General features: G+C 40.5%; 1 protein-coding gene across 2 annotated transcripts in view; it reads right to left on the bottom strand.

Moving 5' to 3' along the window:
* Nucleotides 1–19,991, bottom strand: part of LOC147026860 (uncharacterized) — a 30,184-nt gene extending 10,193 nt beyond the window's left edge. For both annotated transcript variants that reach the window (XR_015058540.1, XM_085882713.1), the window contains exons 1-3: nucleotides 19,485–19,991; nucleotides 19,283–19,342; nucleotides 4,344–4,443 (exon numbers count right to left, since the gene is read on the bottom strand). Coding sequence is in view for 1 of the 2 variants with exons in the window: in XM_085882713.1 (XP_085738839.1) it covers nucleotides 4,344–4,443; nucleotides 19,283–19,342; nucleotides 19,485–19,533 (209 nt within the window). In the remaining variant the exon portion in view is untranslated. The remainder of the gene's footprint in view (nucleotides 1–4,343; nucleotides 4,444–19,282; nucleotides 19,343–19,484) is intronic.
* Between the last annotated feature and the right edge of the window lie 132 nt (nucleotides 19,992–20,123).

Raw genomic sequence — 20,123 nt, 5'->3', positions numbered from 1 at the left:
TACTTCATATTCCCTGCTTTCCTTCCTGAAAGTCCCTGGAGTGTGAATCTTGTTTACCCAATGTACCCCACCCATCCCTCTCCCTTCCACAGATCTCCTCATGTGTCTGTTCCCCACTGTTTTGTGCTTCCCTCTCCTGTCCCTCTTATCTCCTGCTCCCCTTGTTATACATTATGTGTGTTAGCTCATACAAGCTTTGACATACAATGTATATAATTTTTTTTTTAAACAAAAAAAACCCCATAAACCGCCAAATGGTGGAATAATACCGACAAAAATGAAGGTGCGCATGATCACAACAGGCATCAAGAGAGATGCAAAGGTACCTAATGGTGTTGCCATGTGACAATGTATTTTTGCTCATTGACACTGTCGACAGGCTCTGGCCCAGTTTCTCATCTCGTAAATCATTTCACACCGGACAAGACGTTGAGTCACAAGGTGCAGTGTTGCTGTGATACCAGGGTGAGATAGATTGTGCAGATCATCGAATACGGCTCGTCTGAACTCAGCAGGAACATATGGATGAGAAGTGCCAGTGGATAGGTCGCACACAATAGTGCTTTCAGAGATAAGAATGTACCTCACTTAACTTGAGCAATGTGGACCTGGCTCTGAGATGCTGCAGTTCTTCAGCCCCTTGCTGTGCCTTGGCAAGATTGTTTAAATTGATGTAGGTGGCTATGTCGAGGGTGTTGCTATTGAGCAGTGAGAGAGCATCAGCTGCAGTATTCTCCTTACCGCTCACATGACGTATGTCGGTGGTGAATTGAGAAACGTAGTCAAGGTGTCGGACCTCTCTTGGTGATTAGTGATTAGGTTTTGCCTGGAAAACATGCGTTAAAAGCTTGTGATCTGATAAACTCAAAACTGCCTACCCTCAAGCAGATGAAAAAAAAAATTGCGGATTGTGAGGGAAACTGCCAGTGACTCGAGATTAAATGTGTTGTACCTCGTCTTTGATGGCTGCAACTTTTTGGAAAATAAGGAAATGGGCTCCCACTTCCCTTCCACATGCTGTTGGAAAACTCCACACACTGTTACATCTGACGTGTCCACCATGACACATAGTGGTGCATCTGACTGAGGATGGGCAAGCAGTGGCCTCTGCGAGCGAAGGCTTCATTGCGGTAAAAGCATTCATCGGACCAAATCAGAAGTATTTTTGGCTCCTTCCCATGTTGTGTGCGGAGGTCAGTTCGTGGATGAAGGGTGTCTGCACAGTTTGGGATAAATCTCCTGTATAAGTTCTCATTGCCCAGAAACTCCTATAGTTGCACACTGATGTTAGCTGCAAGCAATCCTGGATTGCCTTAACCTTGTCAGCCAGTAGATGGATGCGATGTCCGAGCAAGTGCACCAACAAACTGTTATGAGCATACCCCAACTGGCATTTGGCAGGATTTATGACGACGCCATACTGCGATAAACGAGTGAATACAAACTGTAAATGCTGTTCAGGATCCTTCATAGTCTCGCTGGCTATGAGCAGATAATCAATGTCGCCATAAACTAAAGGCAAATCCCGGATGACCTCATCGATGAAGTGCTGAAAAGTTTGTGCTGGATTGCGTAACACAAAGGGCAGGCACACAAACTTGATTAGGCCAAAGAGAGTGATAATGGCTGTCTTGTGTACATCAGCTGGCTATACCAGAATCTGACAATATATTCTTATTAAATCAAGCTTGGAGAAAATTTGCTTTTCCCAAAGTCAAAAGTAAAATCCTGCAGGTGTCGTACAGGGTAACAGTCTGGAACTGTGTTCCAGTTCAGTGCATGGTTGTCACCACAAGACACCTTCTGGACCATATGTAAAGGTGAGGACCAGTTACTGCTTAAGGGTCGAATGATACCCAACTTTAGCATATAGTCAAACTCTGCTTTAGCAATTGCATAACAATCCGGAGCTAGTCGACGTGGTCGAGCCGTGACTGGAGGGCCATGCGTGTTAATGTGGTGTGTAGAGAAGTGTTTGACCACCATTTCACTTTAGGTTGGCAGAGTTACTTCTGGGTATTGTTGAAGGATGGCATCATAACTGGCCATGTGGTCGGACTTGACAAACATTTAATTGGACTGACAGAAGGTACGTGTGAGGTGATGCCTTTGACAAAGATTTGTGGTTGAGTCGAGGATCTTTTGGTTCGCTCATCGTCGTCATGGCTGTTCAGCCAAACAAGCAAAATCCACTTCGATCAGTGGTCTTGATGATGTCGAACAAAAGTCACTATTGCTTACATTATTGACGTGTTGAGTAACTTGTGAATAAAAACGAGAAAGTCTTGAAGGAAAAGCACGCTACAAGCTACTAATGTGTCATGGACAAACTCTCTGCATTTCTGCATCCTTCTGTATCCACCACATCTATTGGCACTCTGAAAGGACTCCATTGATTGGCTAATAATGTTCTTTGCAAGTTTGCTTTCTTACTGCTATTAGTAAAATGTAAACAATAATTAATAATAAAAAGCACAATCAGAGATCGCAGACCCTCACCAGGACTTGTTTTGTGCGGCGTTTGTGTACTGGTGTGTTATGTAATTAATAAAAGACATAACTAGAACTGCCACTTTATAACTGCTGGCAGTGATGACCGGGTACCAAGACATCCCGCTTTGATTGGACACCTGACCCTGACTCATGACGTTTATATTATTAAATTTAATTTTGAGTGGGATTAAAATAAATTCAATTCAGATCAAATGGAAGACCAAATAGGTACAGTCCTGCATTGGAGTAATTAGGAGGAACCCAAACAAGGAAAAAGCAAAGATGAAGTCATCAGGGGAACCTAGAGAGGATTCACATTTCAGCTGCTACTCCACTACCCTCAAACCCATCCAGGCACAGCCAAGTGAGCATTATTATATATATATATATATATATATATATATATATATATATATATATATATATATATATATATATATATATATATATATATATATATATAAAATAAACCAGATCAAAAAAAAAATAATTCTGGCTGCCAGACCATGCATCCGATCAGGTTGAAATTTAAAACATATATTCCCCATTACTACTAGATCATAATTCTGAAGCTTCATGTCGATTGATTCAGGAGTTCCAGAAAAAACATTATTTAATATTTTTCTTCACTCCAATATGGCGACCGAACCATGTGACCTATGATGTCATGTGTAAAACTTTTGCTCCTCATGGATAGGTGGTCGTACATGTAAAGTTTCGCCTCCATCTGTTCAGCCAGTTTAGAGAAGATTTTTGAAGGTTTAAAAAAAAAAAAAAAGGCTGCCAAATCACGAAACTGATGACATCATCAATTTTTTTTCTATGGATCGTTTTATCCCAAGATGACCCTCAATTGTCATACTGATCAGATGTAGCGTTCTACATATGCAATTGTGACATCATAACAATGGCACCTGATCATATGACCCTCAATTGTCATACTGATCAGATGTAGCGTTCTACATATGCAATTATGACATCATACCAATGGCACCCGACATCATTTAAAAAAAATCATTATTGTTCCCCATGAGGGTGCCAAGTTTCAATTTTTTCCTTGGTGCAGTTTCAGAAATAGAGATCCAAAGTTTTTCTGTTTTTCCAATATGGCTGCCACACAACATGACATATGACGTCATACTTTTTCATTAAAACAATCTCCATCACTAGTCGTACCTTTGGTGAAAATTTTGTCTAATCAGGCAAGTGGTTGCGCAGACAAACACAAAAGATCTGTTCAGACAAACAAACATTAAGGACCCAAATGCAATACCCTCTCCTCCGGCGAGGTTAACGAGTCACTACACTCCACTTCCTAATAAAAAGTGACAGGAGTTCTTATCCTAACCCAACTACAAACTGTCATCCTGATGTTTTGCATACAAGAGGCATCAATGTGTGCACCGTCCCTCAGGACGTCAAACTAATTTTACGGTCTGTTGACATTAATTAGTGGATGTTAAAGACCTCACAGTACATTTTGAAAAGAGTAAGTGAGTTACCATCAACACCCCAAAAAATTACAAATTATTGGCAAAATCACCATCAGTCAAACATCAGGTATAGCCCACTGGTTCATGGAAGACTTGGGCCATAAACATTTCCCGGCCGGCCCCACACAAAGTGGGGAATAAATGGGGTCGATGTCGTAGTAGTAGTAGTAGTAGTAGTAGTAGTAGTAGTAGTAGTAGTAGAGCTTAGCATGCAAATGAAAAAGTTTTGCAGAAAAAAATGGACATAAGGTTTGACAATATGGAGGAAGTCAAAATGAGATATACATTTTGTCAAGAAGTGTCTTCTTTATGGAATAAAATGAGTAATGTCAAAGAGCATGGGTGAAACCAACTTACATGCAATATGGTATGTTCAATCTGTTGGAGTACAGGCAATTTCCATTTACACAGAAGTTTTCAAACTGTGAGGGACACGTATTGTTCGACAAAGAGAAACCTGCAAAAGCACAAACCAGATTTATTATGAACATCCAATTTATGTCATAATTTCCAACACAATGTTATATGTTTATGGGGAGGGTTATAATTCATTGCATGTCAGATGTAGCTGGTGCAGACATGTCACTGGCCAACTGGGATGCAGCAGCATCATGTCATGCTTGCCAGATCATAATCATGTTGGGGTCACGAGATAAATATAAACTCACAGCCAGTCCAAATGAATGGTTTTTACCCCTCAGCCTGAATTGGCTAAGGGGTATTGTCGTCATAGGCGTTGTCCGGCGGGCATCCGGGCCTCCGTCCAGGCGTCTGTCAACTTTTGGTTTCCGTCAATTTCGAGGAGAACGCCTTGTCCGATTAAATCCATTTTTGCAGGGTATGTTGGGGTTGAGTAGAGGAAGGTTCCTTTCGAAAATGGACGCGCTGCAATTTTCAATGTGGCCTCCATGGCAGCCATCTTGAAATTGGTTTCCGTCGATTTTGAGAACACCTTGTCCAATTAAATCCATTTTTGCAGGGTGTGTTGGGGCTGTGTAGAGGAAGGTTACTTTCGATAATCAGTGCGATGCGATATCCAATGTGGCGGCTATGGCAGCCATCTTGAATTTGGTTTCTGGACAATAACTTGAGAACGGCTTGACAGATTGATTTTATTTTCATGAGCGTACAATGGGGGTGGTTAGAGGAAGGTTCCTTTCGATATTCAGCAAAATCCGATATCCAATATGGCGGCTAGAGCAGCCATCTTGAATTTGGTTTCCGGAAAATAACTTGAGAACGGCTTCACACATTACATTGATTTTATTCTGGCGAGGTATAATGGGGTTGAGTAGAGGAAGGTTCCTTTCCAAAATGGGCATGCTGCGATTTTCACTGTGGCCGCCACGGCAGCCATCTTGAAATTGGTTTCCATCAATTTTGAGGAGAAAGCCTTGTCCGATTAAATCCATTTTTGCTGGGTGTGTTGGGGTTGAGTAGAGGAAGGTTCCTTTCAAAAATGGGCATGCTGCGATTTTCAATATGGCCACCATCTTGAAATTGGTATTTTTAAGAATGAAATTAATGAAATTTTTAAGGAATTATTTAGAAACCTTAATTGAACCATATCCTGTGGCCATTATTGTCTTCCCAAGCATCTTGAGTGGTTTCCTGAACTGTTGATGTAAAGAATTTAAGGAAAAGTGGTTGAAGAAAGCTTTCCTTGCAATTTTTTAATTTGTCACTGGGTAAACTGAAGCCAACGCACCTTACTGCTGAATTCCATCTATGCTTAGTTACTCGTAATTCCTCAATGAAGTTGTGTTTTTTTTATATTAAAATCTTGAGTTGCAGAAGAGAGATGACAACTCACAGTCATTCAGGATTTGCTTCCTGCAACAAGGAACAGAAGGAAAAGGTTATGGATCAGTAAAAGCTTATTGGTCTGGACCTTGCAGGTTGTTAGTAGTCAGGAAGAGTCATTCAATGCTGGAGTTTGGCGGTGTGAGAGAAGAACGAACAAATGTGTTCATTAATTCTGCATAATGTGCAGGAGACAGGAATGGTGATTAGCCAAAGCTAGACGAGTGTGACGAGGATGCATCTTGGATGAAGGAACTGCAACTGTTATTTCTGCAGAGCAACAATCGTGGTGGTAACGGTGGAGAAGGGATAGAGAGGAAACTTCTCAATGGAGGGAAAGGGTCTGAATGGTGACAATAAGTGATTTATCACCCTCAATTCCTTAGTAGACTGCACTCAATCAAGGCTACAAAGGAATTGAGAGGAATTCCACCCCAAATGTCAAGTGAGCAGTATTCCGCAATCAAACTTGAGATTTATAAGGAATCAACAGTTCGGGAAAGCCTGGTGTCGGCTTATCGGTTAAGCGGGATGGCTTGAGATCATAGGGCCTCAAGGTCTTGAGTTTGAGCCCCTGTAGTGCCGATAAATAACACCAGATGGGTTGACTCAGCCCGTCATCCTTCAGAGGTTGGCAAAATGAGTTCAAACTTACTGTAAACAGGGGCACCATCAGTGGGACAGCCCCGCTCCCAGCAATTATGCAACCAGTAGCCACAGGCTGCATACAAAGTAAGTGAGGAAGAAGTAAGGTATTGTGATGAGGGTCACATCAGCCAATCAGTCCAGATGCTCTGAGCCGGATCAAGGGCCTATTTGCACCTACTCAGTTTGGATCGTCTGTGGCCGATTGGGCAGCGTCAGGTTTCTCTTCATGCCGGGCACCCAAAATGGCAGCGCTGGTAAATTGCCGCACCCAGCAGGTGTGTAATTTCAATGGTGAGTTACGCGCTCAATCACTACTATCCTCTAAAGGATTTTTAAAAAGCCAACGCAACTATTTCTGCAGCGATTGTGACAGTCCAAAGAAGTCCAAGAGACCCAGTAAGTTTATAAAATGGATTGCAATGGGGAGGATTACCGGAAAGGCACACAAGGTTTTGTTCACTGCACAGTTATATTTATATTTAGGATACACACTCCAGGGAATCATACAAACAGGAGACCTTAATGAGATGAATCTTAAGAACCCATTCATGCCACAGGAGAAGACCAGAGAGAAATGAACAAGACAGAAATACTGGTTGACAGTTCGTCAGGGCACAGTGAAGTCCCAGCAGCTTCTCCTGGAGGGTGAGGCAGGCAGAGATTAGGGCCCAAGCCAGGACAGATGCGGGACGAGGGTGGGACAGCTGTGGCTATTCTGAGGTGAAGGGTTCGGGTGATATGCCTGCTGTTGGCTTAATGGTTAGGTTGGTGGGCTTCGGATCTTGAGTTCAAATCCCACGTTTCTGTTGAATTAATACCAGGTGGGGTTGACTCAGCCTGTCATCCTTCTGAGGTTGGCAAAATGAGGACGAGCTTGCTGGGATGATTGAGCCATTTGAGTATCCTGCGTCAGAATGGCGAACCATCAATGATTGTGCCGAATAAACAAAGGAGACTGCTTTGGCAGCACCAATGCTCTGCAGAGAGTATGGTCACGATGGATGGAAGGATGGTTCAGGTGATGGTGAGGGATACAGGCTCAGCTTTTCATGAGCTGCATGGCAGGTTTTCCTCCATGAAACCTCAGACCACATGAACAGATTTCTAGTCTCTCCCCCTTTGTAACCCCTTGGCTGGCTTTCACTCCAACCCATGACGTCGCCTGGCCCTGCCCGCTCCACACTCATTGTCAGGTCCGGCATCAATCAAGCCGAGGCCTCACCCCTAAACTTCTCAGCTCACCCCGAAGTTTCAAAAATGGCATAACCATACCAATACTTGTGCCTCATTGGATTTACAAGGCTGCAAGTAACATAACATTTAGGACGGATTATAAAGGATAAAACATTAAAAGGGGATTATGGAATAAGCGGTTTTAGACACAAACATAAGGAGGGAGATGACAGACTTTCTGTACAAATGTCAAGGCAAATTCTATCACAATTAATTCACCTCACTCTTACGCTAAACATGCACTATGAAAATAATTATTTTTACACTATACATTCTTAACCCATAGAAGCCATCTCTGCAACAGTATTTTTTGGGACTCAGAAAATAAATTGAAAGTTCTTGGAAGCTTTTACAGCAACGAATACAATATGGAGCTTCCATGAGATGACATGAAATTTAAATTCCCAGATTGCTGATGGCAGAAGTCTGCATGAGGGATGTGCTTGACATGAAAGATGAAGGAATTAAACTTCAACTTTACTTGAAATGAGAAGGGATTGTGTCTTAATACGCTTGAATGACGTGAGGTTGTTGGTTTTTGTGGGGAACCAAGCGTAAACTCAAACTCACACCGCACATCTCGTTTTTATCTGCAGTTGCAACTTTTTAAAATCACCATTACGTTTACCCTTTATGCTCATTTCTTAAAACATGTTACCACTTCCAGTTTGGAAGGAATCTAAATGAAAGAATGAATTACATCAATTCCTTTGAAGCAACATATCATATTAAAGCATGCTGAAGAAAGGCTCAACAAGCAATATTTTAATGAAAGGCTGATTTTGCATCACATGATGCCCAACAGATCATAATTTTTCTAAAGAAATGACTGAGAATGTCCAATCAGTCTCTTCAGTCTCAAACTGGAGAAACAGGTCATACTAAAATACCCAATTTGGTGTCTGTCTGCCCGTGATACATTCAGTCGCTACTTATCCAATCTCAACCAAACTTGCCACAGGGATCAAGGGTCACACGACGGAGGTTGTAGCAACTTAATTTTCCTTCTCCCATCCCCAAGGGGGCTTTCCACCTTGGGCAAAATCCATTTTAAGGTGAATAAACAGCTTGTCATGGCATTTTATGGGGGCACACATACCGGAAGTTAAAGTTATTAAAACCACAAACTATTCAGTCAATTCCATCCAATGTATGATTTCCTTTTTCATACAGTTGCTACTAAACTGGAAGAAGTTTGGAGGAAACTCAACGTGCTTAAGGGATTTTATGCTTATCGCGTACCCCACAGATGAAATGATCAGAGCCTTCTAAACTTGCTCGGCCATTACGTAAGCACATATGATCTTGAGCTAACAAAACTGCTTAAGAGGCTTTACGCATGAATGATGGATCCCATTGCCTGTCCGATTTATGTAGCCATCAGATTCTATGTGGATGTATATGGACTGTTTATAACTTGTATCTTGGGGCCCCATCTGTGTTATTTCTCCTGACCATGGCTTCAAATGTGATGTGGGATATTGCCACCGACATCCCGATTGTGACATTTACATCACCCTATTCTTAAATGTCGTTAGCATCGTTTCATACATTACTCACTTGAGAGGAATTTGGAGAAAATTGGACGTACTTACACATGGGCGGTGTATCGGCAAACAGTCACAAATCCGCACACCTATCGGAAGTAAAATTTTTATCTGGGATATTATCACCAGTTATCCAGTTCCATCAAGTCGTGGCGGACTTCGGGTGATATTATCAAAGGTGTCCAAACATCCCCACCTTGCGCTGATTTCCGAAGCTCTGGCAGAGCCAGCTTCCGTTACTGATCAGATTGCTATCGCTGGCCAAGACAGCCATTCCTAAAGGCCGATGTCACGCCTTGACGTTTTAGCCAGCTTATGCCGATTTTTGAAAAAATTGTCTAAAACGCTGGCACATGTCGAATACGTTATGGGTAAGTTTTGGAAACATTGAGAGCACGCTGAAAAACACTGCCATACGTTGTAGTACACTGGCTTTCATTGTTGTACTTTGCGGTTGTCCTCAAATTTTAGCATGCTTGAAATTTGTTAGACTTATGCCAGCGTATGACTCATAAGTTCCGCTACGCTGGCCATAAGTTGTCGGCACTTTATGCGATCGTTGACACACGTTATTTGTAAGTTCATCATAAGTCGAAACACGTCGAGGTAATGTTTAGCGTACTGGAAACTTATTTCTAACCTATGAGTAACGTGTTGTAGGCACATTACGCGATTGTTGACACACGTTGACACATGTTACTTGTACGTTACTCATAAGTCGAAACACGTCAATGTAATGGTTAGCGTCAATGTTCCAGACTCCCTGGTTTTTTTTTTTCCTTCGGTATGACGGTCATGTTGACAGTATGATTTCTAGTGCGGTTATGATTTAAATCGTTGAGCGGCAGCCTATTAATTATATTATATTATAACCGCACTAGAAATCGAAGTGTCAACATCACCGTCATACCGAAGAGAAAAAAAAACCAGGGAGTCTGGAACACTGACGCTAACCATTACATTGACGTGTTTCGACTTATGAGTAACTTACAAGTAACTTTTGTCGAAGTGTGCCAACGATCGCATATCGTGCGCACAACTTATTTCCATCGCATGCGGAACGTGTGAGGCATACGGCAAGTACGTCGTAAAATGCTTAACACGTTTAAAAGTACAAGACGTACTCCACTTACTACGACGTATGATAGCGTACTTTAGCGTTCTATTCGCGTATACCAAACGTACCCATACTGTATTCGACGTGTGCCAGCGTTTTAGACGCATTTTTCAGAGGTCGGCATATGCTGGCAAGATCGCCAAGGTGTGACTGCGATGTTGACACTTCCATTTCTCCGGCAGTTATGATTTGAATCATTGTGCGGCAGCCTTTTAATAGGCTACGCCACGTGATCGTCGGCGATACGTGCAGCGCGCTATGCATAAGTTAGACTATCGTTGGGCATAGGTTGTGAACGCCGACAACATGCTCAGCATTCGTTGATATAAGTTAGCTATAACACAACGAAACATTCTGTGTCCATTACTAATATGTTATGCATACGACCAACTCATTATGAATACGTCCGAATCTTTAAAAAAAACATCAAAAGTTCAGCGTAAGCCAGCGTTTTACATACATTTTGATACGTTGACATTGCTGGCTAAAACGTCAAGGTGTGACTGGGCGTTTATCAACTGTTTCATTGGAGTACTTAAAATCAAGCAAGCCACTTGGCAAGTGCTCTACAAGCCAATTGTTAATGGAACACTCCCCAGGCATATATACAAGGTCTGCCTCTTCCCTTTCTTCCTCAACCATAGCCAGCAAGGTTGACTTTTCATAATTTCCTTTTTCTCCACACATGATGTGTCCACAGTACGACAGTTTCTGTTTTAGCATCAGCACTTCTAATGTATGTGATGGTCGAATTTATTCAAGCACTGATTTGTTCGTTCTTCTTACAATCCATGGAATTAAAATTAATCACCACATTTAAAATATGTCAATCTCCTTCCTTCCTTTTTCACTGTCCATGACTCACATCCATACATTGCAACTAGAAATACCAAAGCATTCACCAGCCTCCTCTTGGTTCATTTTATCACATCTTTGTCAATCCTAACGTTGCTGTTCTCCCCAACACAAACCATCTATTCATGTCCCCTCCACATGCTCCCGTCACTTCAATCTTGGAACCCAGGAAACTGAAACATTCCACATGATTGTCTCCCAATCTGAATGAACACATTGATCTTCTCATTAGAGAAGATGTTTTTTTTATGTTTAAATAAACACCAGCTTTTTCACTTTCCTTCTTCACTTTCTGCAGCAGTTTCATCAAGGCCTCTTTACCTTCTGCCAACAAAGTAGCATCGTCAGCATAACTTAGGTTGTTGATACATCTTCTGCCAATCCTGTCTCCGGCATCCATGTCATCCAAGTTATATTTTTCGTCCAACCACAAACTAATCAATGAATTAATTCCGTCCAATCATAATAATAATATTAACATGGGGGTTGGCAGGATGGCCGAGAGCTATGCACACCCTCCAAGCTGTCTAGCCTGGGTTTGAATTCCGACTCAGCTAAAACTGTCATCCTGGTGTTTCATAGGCAGGACGATTCATCAATTTGTGCCATTCCTCGGAAGGATGTTAAACTGGACATCCCGTCTGACAGCATTAGTTGGTAGACTTTACATGTCTAATGGTGTTCTTCACGAAGAGTAGGTCAGCGAGTGGCAGCACCCTGATCAAATTACAATTCCTGCCCTAAGCTTAGTAGAACGTCAGGCCTGGCCAGACGGTTCAGGAAAGACTTCCGCCAAGCTTTCCCCAGCAATCCCCACAACACCATGGGAATAACTGTGGCAAAAAACATGTACAATTCAAAATTCACTGGTTGCACAAGTATTCAGCCCCTTAGGTCAGTACCTTGTGGAACATCTTTTGCAGAAATGCTTGCTATGAGTCTTTTTGGATAGGTCTCTACTGACTGTGCACAGATGGTGAAATCTTTGCCCATTATTCACGTGAAAATTGCTCTAGTTCTGCCAAATTTGATGGGGATCATCAGGTCAGGTCAGATGTGGGAGCATGCACAGGAGCAGTGCATTGCTGTGTCCACTTTCTGCCAGTACTCTAGGGGCCTGCATCTGGCCTCCCCCAGGCAGATGCCTGGCCCATCCCAATCGTTCGGATCTACGTCGTCGCCACTTTGGGGATGAATTGGGGGGGAGGTGGGGGGGGGAGGTGCAGCATGGACATGGATATTTGTGGTTCCTTGCTGTGATGACGATGGATGCTTCATGGCCGGGTAAGGTTGTATTTGGCCTTGGGGACTCATGGGTGGTGGTGGTGGATAGTGGCGGCAGTGCGTGCATGGGTTGTAGTTTGCACATGCATTGGCACGATTGTGATTTGTGCTCATGCTGTTGTGAGCACATGTTGTGTGCAACATGTTGCACTTGTTGGCAACATAGATTATGCATGACATAATATACACACGTTATCTACATGTTATGCGTAACATTACACATGACATATTGCTCAAGTTACATACACAGATTATACTGACATGTTGCACACATTATGAATGTTACATGTTATATATACAAGTTATGCATGACATATTGCTCATGTCACACACACACACACACACACACACACACACACACACACACACACACACACACACACACACACACACACACACACACACACACACACACACCCCTTTCAACAGAGTTCTTTAAAAGAGGAATTCAAGAGTGGAAAATTAGCAACATTCAAAAAAAAAAATACATCAAGTCACATAGAACAAAAAATGTCAGTCTATGCTTTTGACAGGTCAAACCAACCAACATGGTAGAACTCTGAATATGAGGTCGACAGACGTTACTATTTTATATGCATCTATGTCAAAATGAGAGGTGGTATAAGGAAAACAGATTGTACATTGTCGGCAGGTGAGACCCCACCTGAAGCACCGCACAACACTGTGCGGCCTAACGCAGAGAAGTGGAGCCTGAACTTTGTAAGTCGAGCAATGTATTTTTGGTTGTGTTTAGCAAAGGGACAGTGCAGTGACAGTTTGGGTACTTTTGCCATGTATCAGCATGGCTTGCAAATTAACACAAAACAAAATATCAATGAAACAGTTGATAATGAACGGCTGGTTTGGCAAGCGATAGCCAGCTGATTGGTAATGGGACACACACGCAAAAACAAAAACATCACTAATTTCTTAACATGTTCAGATTTCACTCCAGATGTCAACACTTATTTAGTCCACAAGATCCGATCCTCAAAGCTGAAATCACACTTCGATTATATACTTTAATTTGTCTGTGAGAGGTCATTGTGAAACATTGAATTAATAATAATATATCTCTATTATAATTCCAAGCTTGCACACTAAAAACTCGGCTCGCCGTCACACGATCCCTATGAAATTGCTGTGGCACTTAGCGGACATGCCGACAATGTTTGGGAAGTCTTGGTGTTCCATAGTACCACTTGCATTTTGCACAATGCGTATTTTTGTCATTCCCCGTGCACGGTCTGTCGTCTGCTACCAGCTATGTTGTACTGCTATCCCGTGCATGTGCATGGGTATCATGAGTGTGTGTATATATATATATATATATATATATATATATATATATATATATATATATATATATATATATATATATATATATATATATGGTGTCCCAAAAAAATATACAACTTTTGAAATGCTTCGTTTGATCCTCAAAAAGCAGTAATTTTGTCACTAATGCTTCATTTCTTGTTGCAGAGACCCTGAAGTTTATTTTGATACCAAGCAAGCACCAGAAAAATGCCAAGACTGACCGTACAACAACGGACAAAAATGTTGAACTTTGGCACCAGACGAAAAGTGTCATACAGGTGCAACGTCTTTACTCGAGACATTTCGGTATCCACTTGCGCCATGCACCAAACTTTCTGAAAATAAAGTGCACCATCGCAAAGTTTACCAATGTGGGAACCATCTGTGACCTTCACAAGGGTCACAGTGGTTGGAAGAGGACAGGTCGTAGTGAAGAAAATGTGGAAATGGTGAGACAGGCGGTCGCTCAGAGTCCAAAAAAATCGATTCAACGACTTTCTGCTGAGACAAACATTCATAAGAGCACCGCTCAGAGAATCCTTCACCAAGACATTCATGCCTTTCCATACAAAATTCAAATGGAAACGGTGCTTACTGATCAACAGAAATGCAAACAACTAGACTTTGCAAATTGGTTCTCAGGAAAGTTGGAGGAAGATGCAGACTTCCTCAAAAAACTTCACATGACGGACGAATGCCATGCTCACTTGTCCGGGGAGGTAAACAAGCAAAACTTTCGGTACTGGGGAACTGAAAATCCTGGTAATGCATCAACTGAACTGGTGCCTTGATCTGTTCTCAGTCACCAGATGGGTGGCGGTTGGTTGGTATGGGATAATAGGTCCATACTTCTTTGAAGATGACCAGGGACGCACTTGCTTGGTAAACCAGAGGAACTATCGTGAAATGATTCAGGAATTCTATCTGCCTGAGCTACGAATTCAGGCCCGTAGGAGAAACAACCTGATCCAGATGAGAACCCAGTGGTTCCAGCAGGATGGGGCACTGCCCCATAAAGCCAGGGAAACAAGGCGTTTTCTCAACCAACATTTTGAGGGCCACTTTATCTTCCTCTACAAAGACGTTGAGTGGCCACCGTATTCCCCTGACCTTACTCCGCCAAACTTCTTCTTGTGGGGGTATCTCAAGGACAGGATCTATGGAAACCCGAGGCCTCAGACTCTTGATCAGCTGAAGGAAAACATCCACCGAGAAATCCAGAACATTCCTCAGGAAACGTTTCCAAAAGTGACGGAGAACATGACAACGCATTTGCAGGCAGTGATCGGACAACGTGGAGCCTACGTCAAACATGTGGTCTCAAAGAAAACGACGATTCTATACCAAAATTTAAATTTTGTGGCAATTTTGATAATTGGTACAATAAACTTCAACCTTTCAGCTTTCTATCTCGCCATATATCTTTTTTAAAATACATATGTTATGACCACCTTCTTTGCAGATGAAAAGTTGAATATTTTTTGGGACACCCTACATATATATATATATATATATATATATATATATATATATATATATATATATATATATATATAGCTACAAGCTCCTTCCCAATTTGAAAACGATAGCACTTACAAAAGCAATGTATACAGCGATTCGCATGTATGAAAATCAGGCATTCGATCATAAGACTGAGGAAAGTGGGAAAAAAAATTGAGCATTTTATCGCAAAGAAACCATTGCAGCCTGTTCCATGTCAAGGAATTTTTGAGTAGGCTGAACAAAATGGCAGCTTAAAAATCCAGCAATGTGACAGAGGGCTGACCAAGATGGCATGCCACCAACTTGGTAAGGCTTTTTGTCTTCTTTTTTTGTGATGAGCACCCTATAAATTATCTTCAAAAGGGGGTTTTAATTTACCGAAATACCGTTTTCATTCCTGCACTTTCTTAGAGTTTCCATAATATGCATGCAAAGTTTGGGGCGGCTAGGGATCATAGTCTTGGCGTTATGGAGGGGACGCACGCACGCACCTCAGAGTCGAGATCAAATCAGAATAATCATGCTTCCCGATGAACTTAAATGTTTTTTTCTTTTTAACGTGCAATTCCTGCATGTGTTTTTGACTTCACATTGTAATGAGAAAAATCTAAGCTCAAATTTAAAGATCAACTTCAACTTAGCCACACCCTACTCTCCAATAAAGACTTTAGGTAAATATACTGCAATGACTTCATCACTGTAATGCTTGGGATCTCGCTCGGCACCTTAGCACTAAGATTCATGTATGTACCATGTGTATGGCTAACAGGCACGGTTCTCATTGGTACAATGCTTTGCTCAGAGTCAAGTCAACCAATGAGAATCATCCTAGGTTTTGCAGGTCAATAATGCTGTTAAATGTGACAGCATTGGCCAGTTGCTGCCACATACTTTGAATAGTAACTGTCACCAATCAAATGCAACGACATTGCGGATATGATCTTTTTCATGCAGCTTCGAGGGGAACTGCCCAAAGGCCAGCAGAAACCTTTTCACTTCATGAAAGACTCTCACAAACTTCGAGGAGACGTGTTGTTACTCTTGCCAGAGGAGAGGATATTGCATTTGAGTCGGTCCACACATGATGTGCCAATATTGAGCACAATTTTTAAACGTAATCTATTTTCAAAGGAATACATCTATAAAGTACATACAATTAGAATGTGAGTATGTGTATAAAGTATGTATTATTAGAATGTGAGTCTATCCATAAAGTATGTACTATTAGAATGTGAGTACATGTATAAAATATGTACAATTAGAATGTGAGTACATGTATAAAGTATGTATTATTAGAATGTGAGTCCATCCATAAAGTAGGTATTATTAGAATGTGACTACATGTATAAAGTATGTACAATTAGAAGGAGAGTACATGTATAAAGTATGTATTATTAGAATGTGAGTACATGTATAAAGTATGTACAATTCGAATGTGAGTACATGTATAAAGTATGTATTATTAGAATGTGAGTACATGTATAAAGTATGTGCAATTAGAATGTGAGTACATGTATAAAGTATGTACAATTAGAATGTGAGTACATGTATAAAATATGTGCAATTAGAATGTGAGTACATGTATAAAGTATGTACAATTAGAATGTGAGTACATGTATAAAGTATGAACAATTAGAATGTGAGTACATGTATAAAGTATGTATTATTAGAATGTGAGTACATGTATAAAGTATGTGCAATTAGAATGTGAGTACATGTATAAAGTATGTACAATTAGAATGTGAGTACATGTATAAAATATGTGCAATTAGAATGTGAGTACATGTATAAAGTATGTACAATTAGAATGTGAGTACATGTATAAAGTATGAACAATTAGAATGTGAGTACATGTGTAAAGTATGTACAATTAGAATGTGAGTACATGTATAAAGTATGTACAATCAGAATGTGAGTACGTGTATAAAGTATGTACAATTAGAAGGAGAGTACATGTATAAAGTATGTATTATTAGAATGTGAGTACATGTATAAAGTATGTACAATTCGAATGTGAGTACATGTATAAAGTATGTATTATTAGAATGTGAGTACATGGATAAGGTATGTGCAATTAGAATGTGAGTACATGTATAAAGTATGTACAATTAGAATGTGAGTACATGTGTAAAGTATGTACAATTAGAATGTGAGTACATGTATAAAGTATGTACAATCAGAATGTGAGTACGTGTATAAAGTATGTACAATTAGAATGTGAGTACATGTATAAAGTATGTATTATTAGAATGTGAGTCCATCCATAAAGTATGTACAATTAGAATGTGAGTACATGTATAAAGCATGTACAATTAGAATGTGAGTACATGTGTAAATTATGTACAATTAGAATGTGATTCCATCCATAAAGTATGTACAATTAGAATGTGAGTACATGTGTAAAGTATGTACAATTAGAATGTGAGTACATGTATAAAGTATGTACAATCAGAATGTGAGTACATGTATAAAGTATGTACAATCAGAATGTGAGTACGTGTATAAATATGTACAATTAGAATGTGAGTACATATGTAAAGTATGTATTATTAGAATGTGAGTCCATCCATAAAGTATGTACAATTAGAATGTGAGTACATGTGTAAAGTATGTACAATTAGAATGTGAGTACATGTATAAAGTATGTACAATCAGAATGTGAGTACATATGTAAAGTATGTATTATTAGAATGTGAGTACATGTATAAAGTATGTACAATTAGAATGTGAGTACATGTATAAAGTACGTATTATTAGAATGCGAGTCCATCCATAAAGTAGGTATTATTAGAATGTGAGTACATGTATAAAGTATGTACAATTAGAATGTGAGTACATGTATAAAGTATGTACAATTAGAATGTGAGTACATGTATAAAGTATGTACAATTAGAATGTGAGTACATGTATAAAGTATGTATAATGAGAATGTGAGTACATGTATAAAGTATGTACAATTAGAAGGAGAGTACATGTATAAAGTATGTATTATTAGAATGTGAGTACATGTATAAAGTATGTACAATTCGAATGTGAGTACATGTATAAAGCATGTACAATTAGAATGTGAGTACATGTGTAAAGTATGTACAATTAGAATGTGAGTACATGCATAAAGTATGTATTATTAGAATGTGAGTACATGTATAAAGCATGTACAATTAGAATGTGAGTACATGTGTAAAGTATGTACAATTAGAATGCGAGTGCATGCATAAAGTATGTATTATTAGAATGTGAGTCCATCCATAAAGTATGTACAATTAGAATGTGAGTACATGTATAAAGTATGTACAATCAGAATGTGAGTACATGTATAAAGTATGTATTATTAGGATGTGAGTCCATCCATAAAGTATGTACAATTAGAATGTGAGTACATGTGTAAAGTATGTACAATTAGAATGTAAGTACATGTATAAAGTATGTACAATCAGAATGTGAGTACATGTATAAAGTATGTACAATTAGAATGTGAGTACGTGTATAAATATGTACAATTAGAATGTGAGTACATATGTAAAGTATGTATTATTAGAATGTGAGTCCATACATAAAGTATGTACAATTAGAATGTGAGTGCATGTATAAAGTATGTATTATTAGAATGTGAGTCCATACATAAAGTATGTACAATTAGAATGTGAGTACATGTATAAAGTATGTACAATTAGAATGTGAGTGCATGTATAAAGTATGTATTATTAGAATGAGTCCATCCATAAAGTATGGACATAACAATTCGAATGCGAGTCCGTCTGCATTTCTTCTTCATTCCCATTTTATTTACCGAAAAGTGAGTCAAATATGCAGCAGTGTCAAACATATTAAACACGATTGTAAAACATTCGTCGCCAATAATTTTGTTGCATTGCGTCGGTGAACATCGTCCGATGCGCGGCGGACTTCACACTTACAGTCGTGTCTTACAAAGTCGCGTCGTTTTTAACTCACTATAAATGGGAGGATAGTCCGTATATACATACTCCGATTCGTCGTGACGTCACTCAATCTCGTCGACTTCGTCTCACCACCCCACCGCTCACCTGCGCGACACACAGGCGCTGGTAAATCGCATCATCTTACTCAGCGTGATACCATTACGCTTAACATTTAATGACATGCACATTGAAAGTGGGAAATACTCAAGTCAGTGATATCGTACACATCTACTCAGACTGCTTTTACCTGTAATGAGCATCACAACCACCGCCAAGAAGCACCTGACTCGAGACATGTCCTCCGATTGGAGATTCCACTTGCCAAGGAGAGCCAAATCCTCGAGAAACTCCGGGAGTTTATGTTCGGTTATCAATCCACATTCCTCCTCCTCGTTCCGTGAAACTCCCAGGGTAACCTTAAAAGAGGCCCCTGCGATCCGTTGATTGAAATGGTCAAAAGGTGGGAGGGGACAAATGGTGGTTCGACAATCTGGAGAAACCTGTCCACTTCCGCCAGACACCTGCGTCCGTTCTTCCGTTCTCACCTCTCACACACTCATTGCACCCGTGCGAGATTCACGTGGTCCCGGCCTCGTACGTGATTCCCCCCTCACACACCTGTACATCCGACGCACTTCCGCTTATCCTCCAGGGGTCACACCCAACCCAGACGGGTGGTACCACGAGCCTGGAAGGGGTCGTTCGTCCTTCTTTGCGGCTTTTCTCACCTCCATCACCTCCTCGACACAATGTGTCAATGTCCATCCGACTCCTCCCACGCACTTCTGACGTTAAAAACCCTGTGCGTTCAAACTTAGCATGTCCGACGTTCCATGTACACAGGGCGAAGCAAGGTGACCCACGAAATGGGGACGCTGTTCATATG

Source organism: Eptatretus burgeri, chromosome 5 (genome assembly GCF_056783735.1).
Source record: "Eptatretus burgeri isolate ZD-2024b chromosome 5, Ebu_testis_v1, whole genome shotgun sequence".
NCBI lineage: Eukaryota > Metazoa > Chordata > Myxini > Myxiniformes > Myxinidae > Eptatretus > Eptatretus burgeri.
This window is presented reverse-complemented; position numbering and strand designations above follow the sequence as displayed.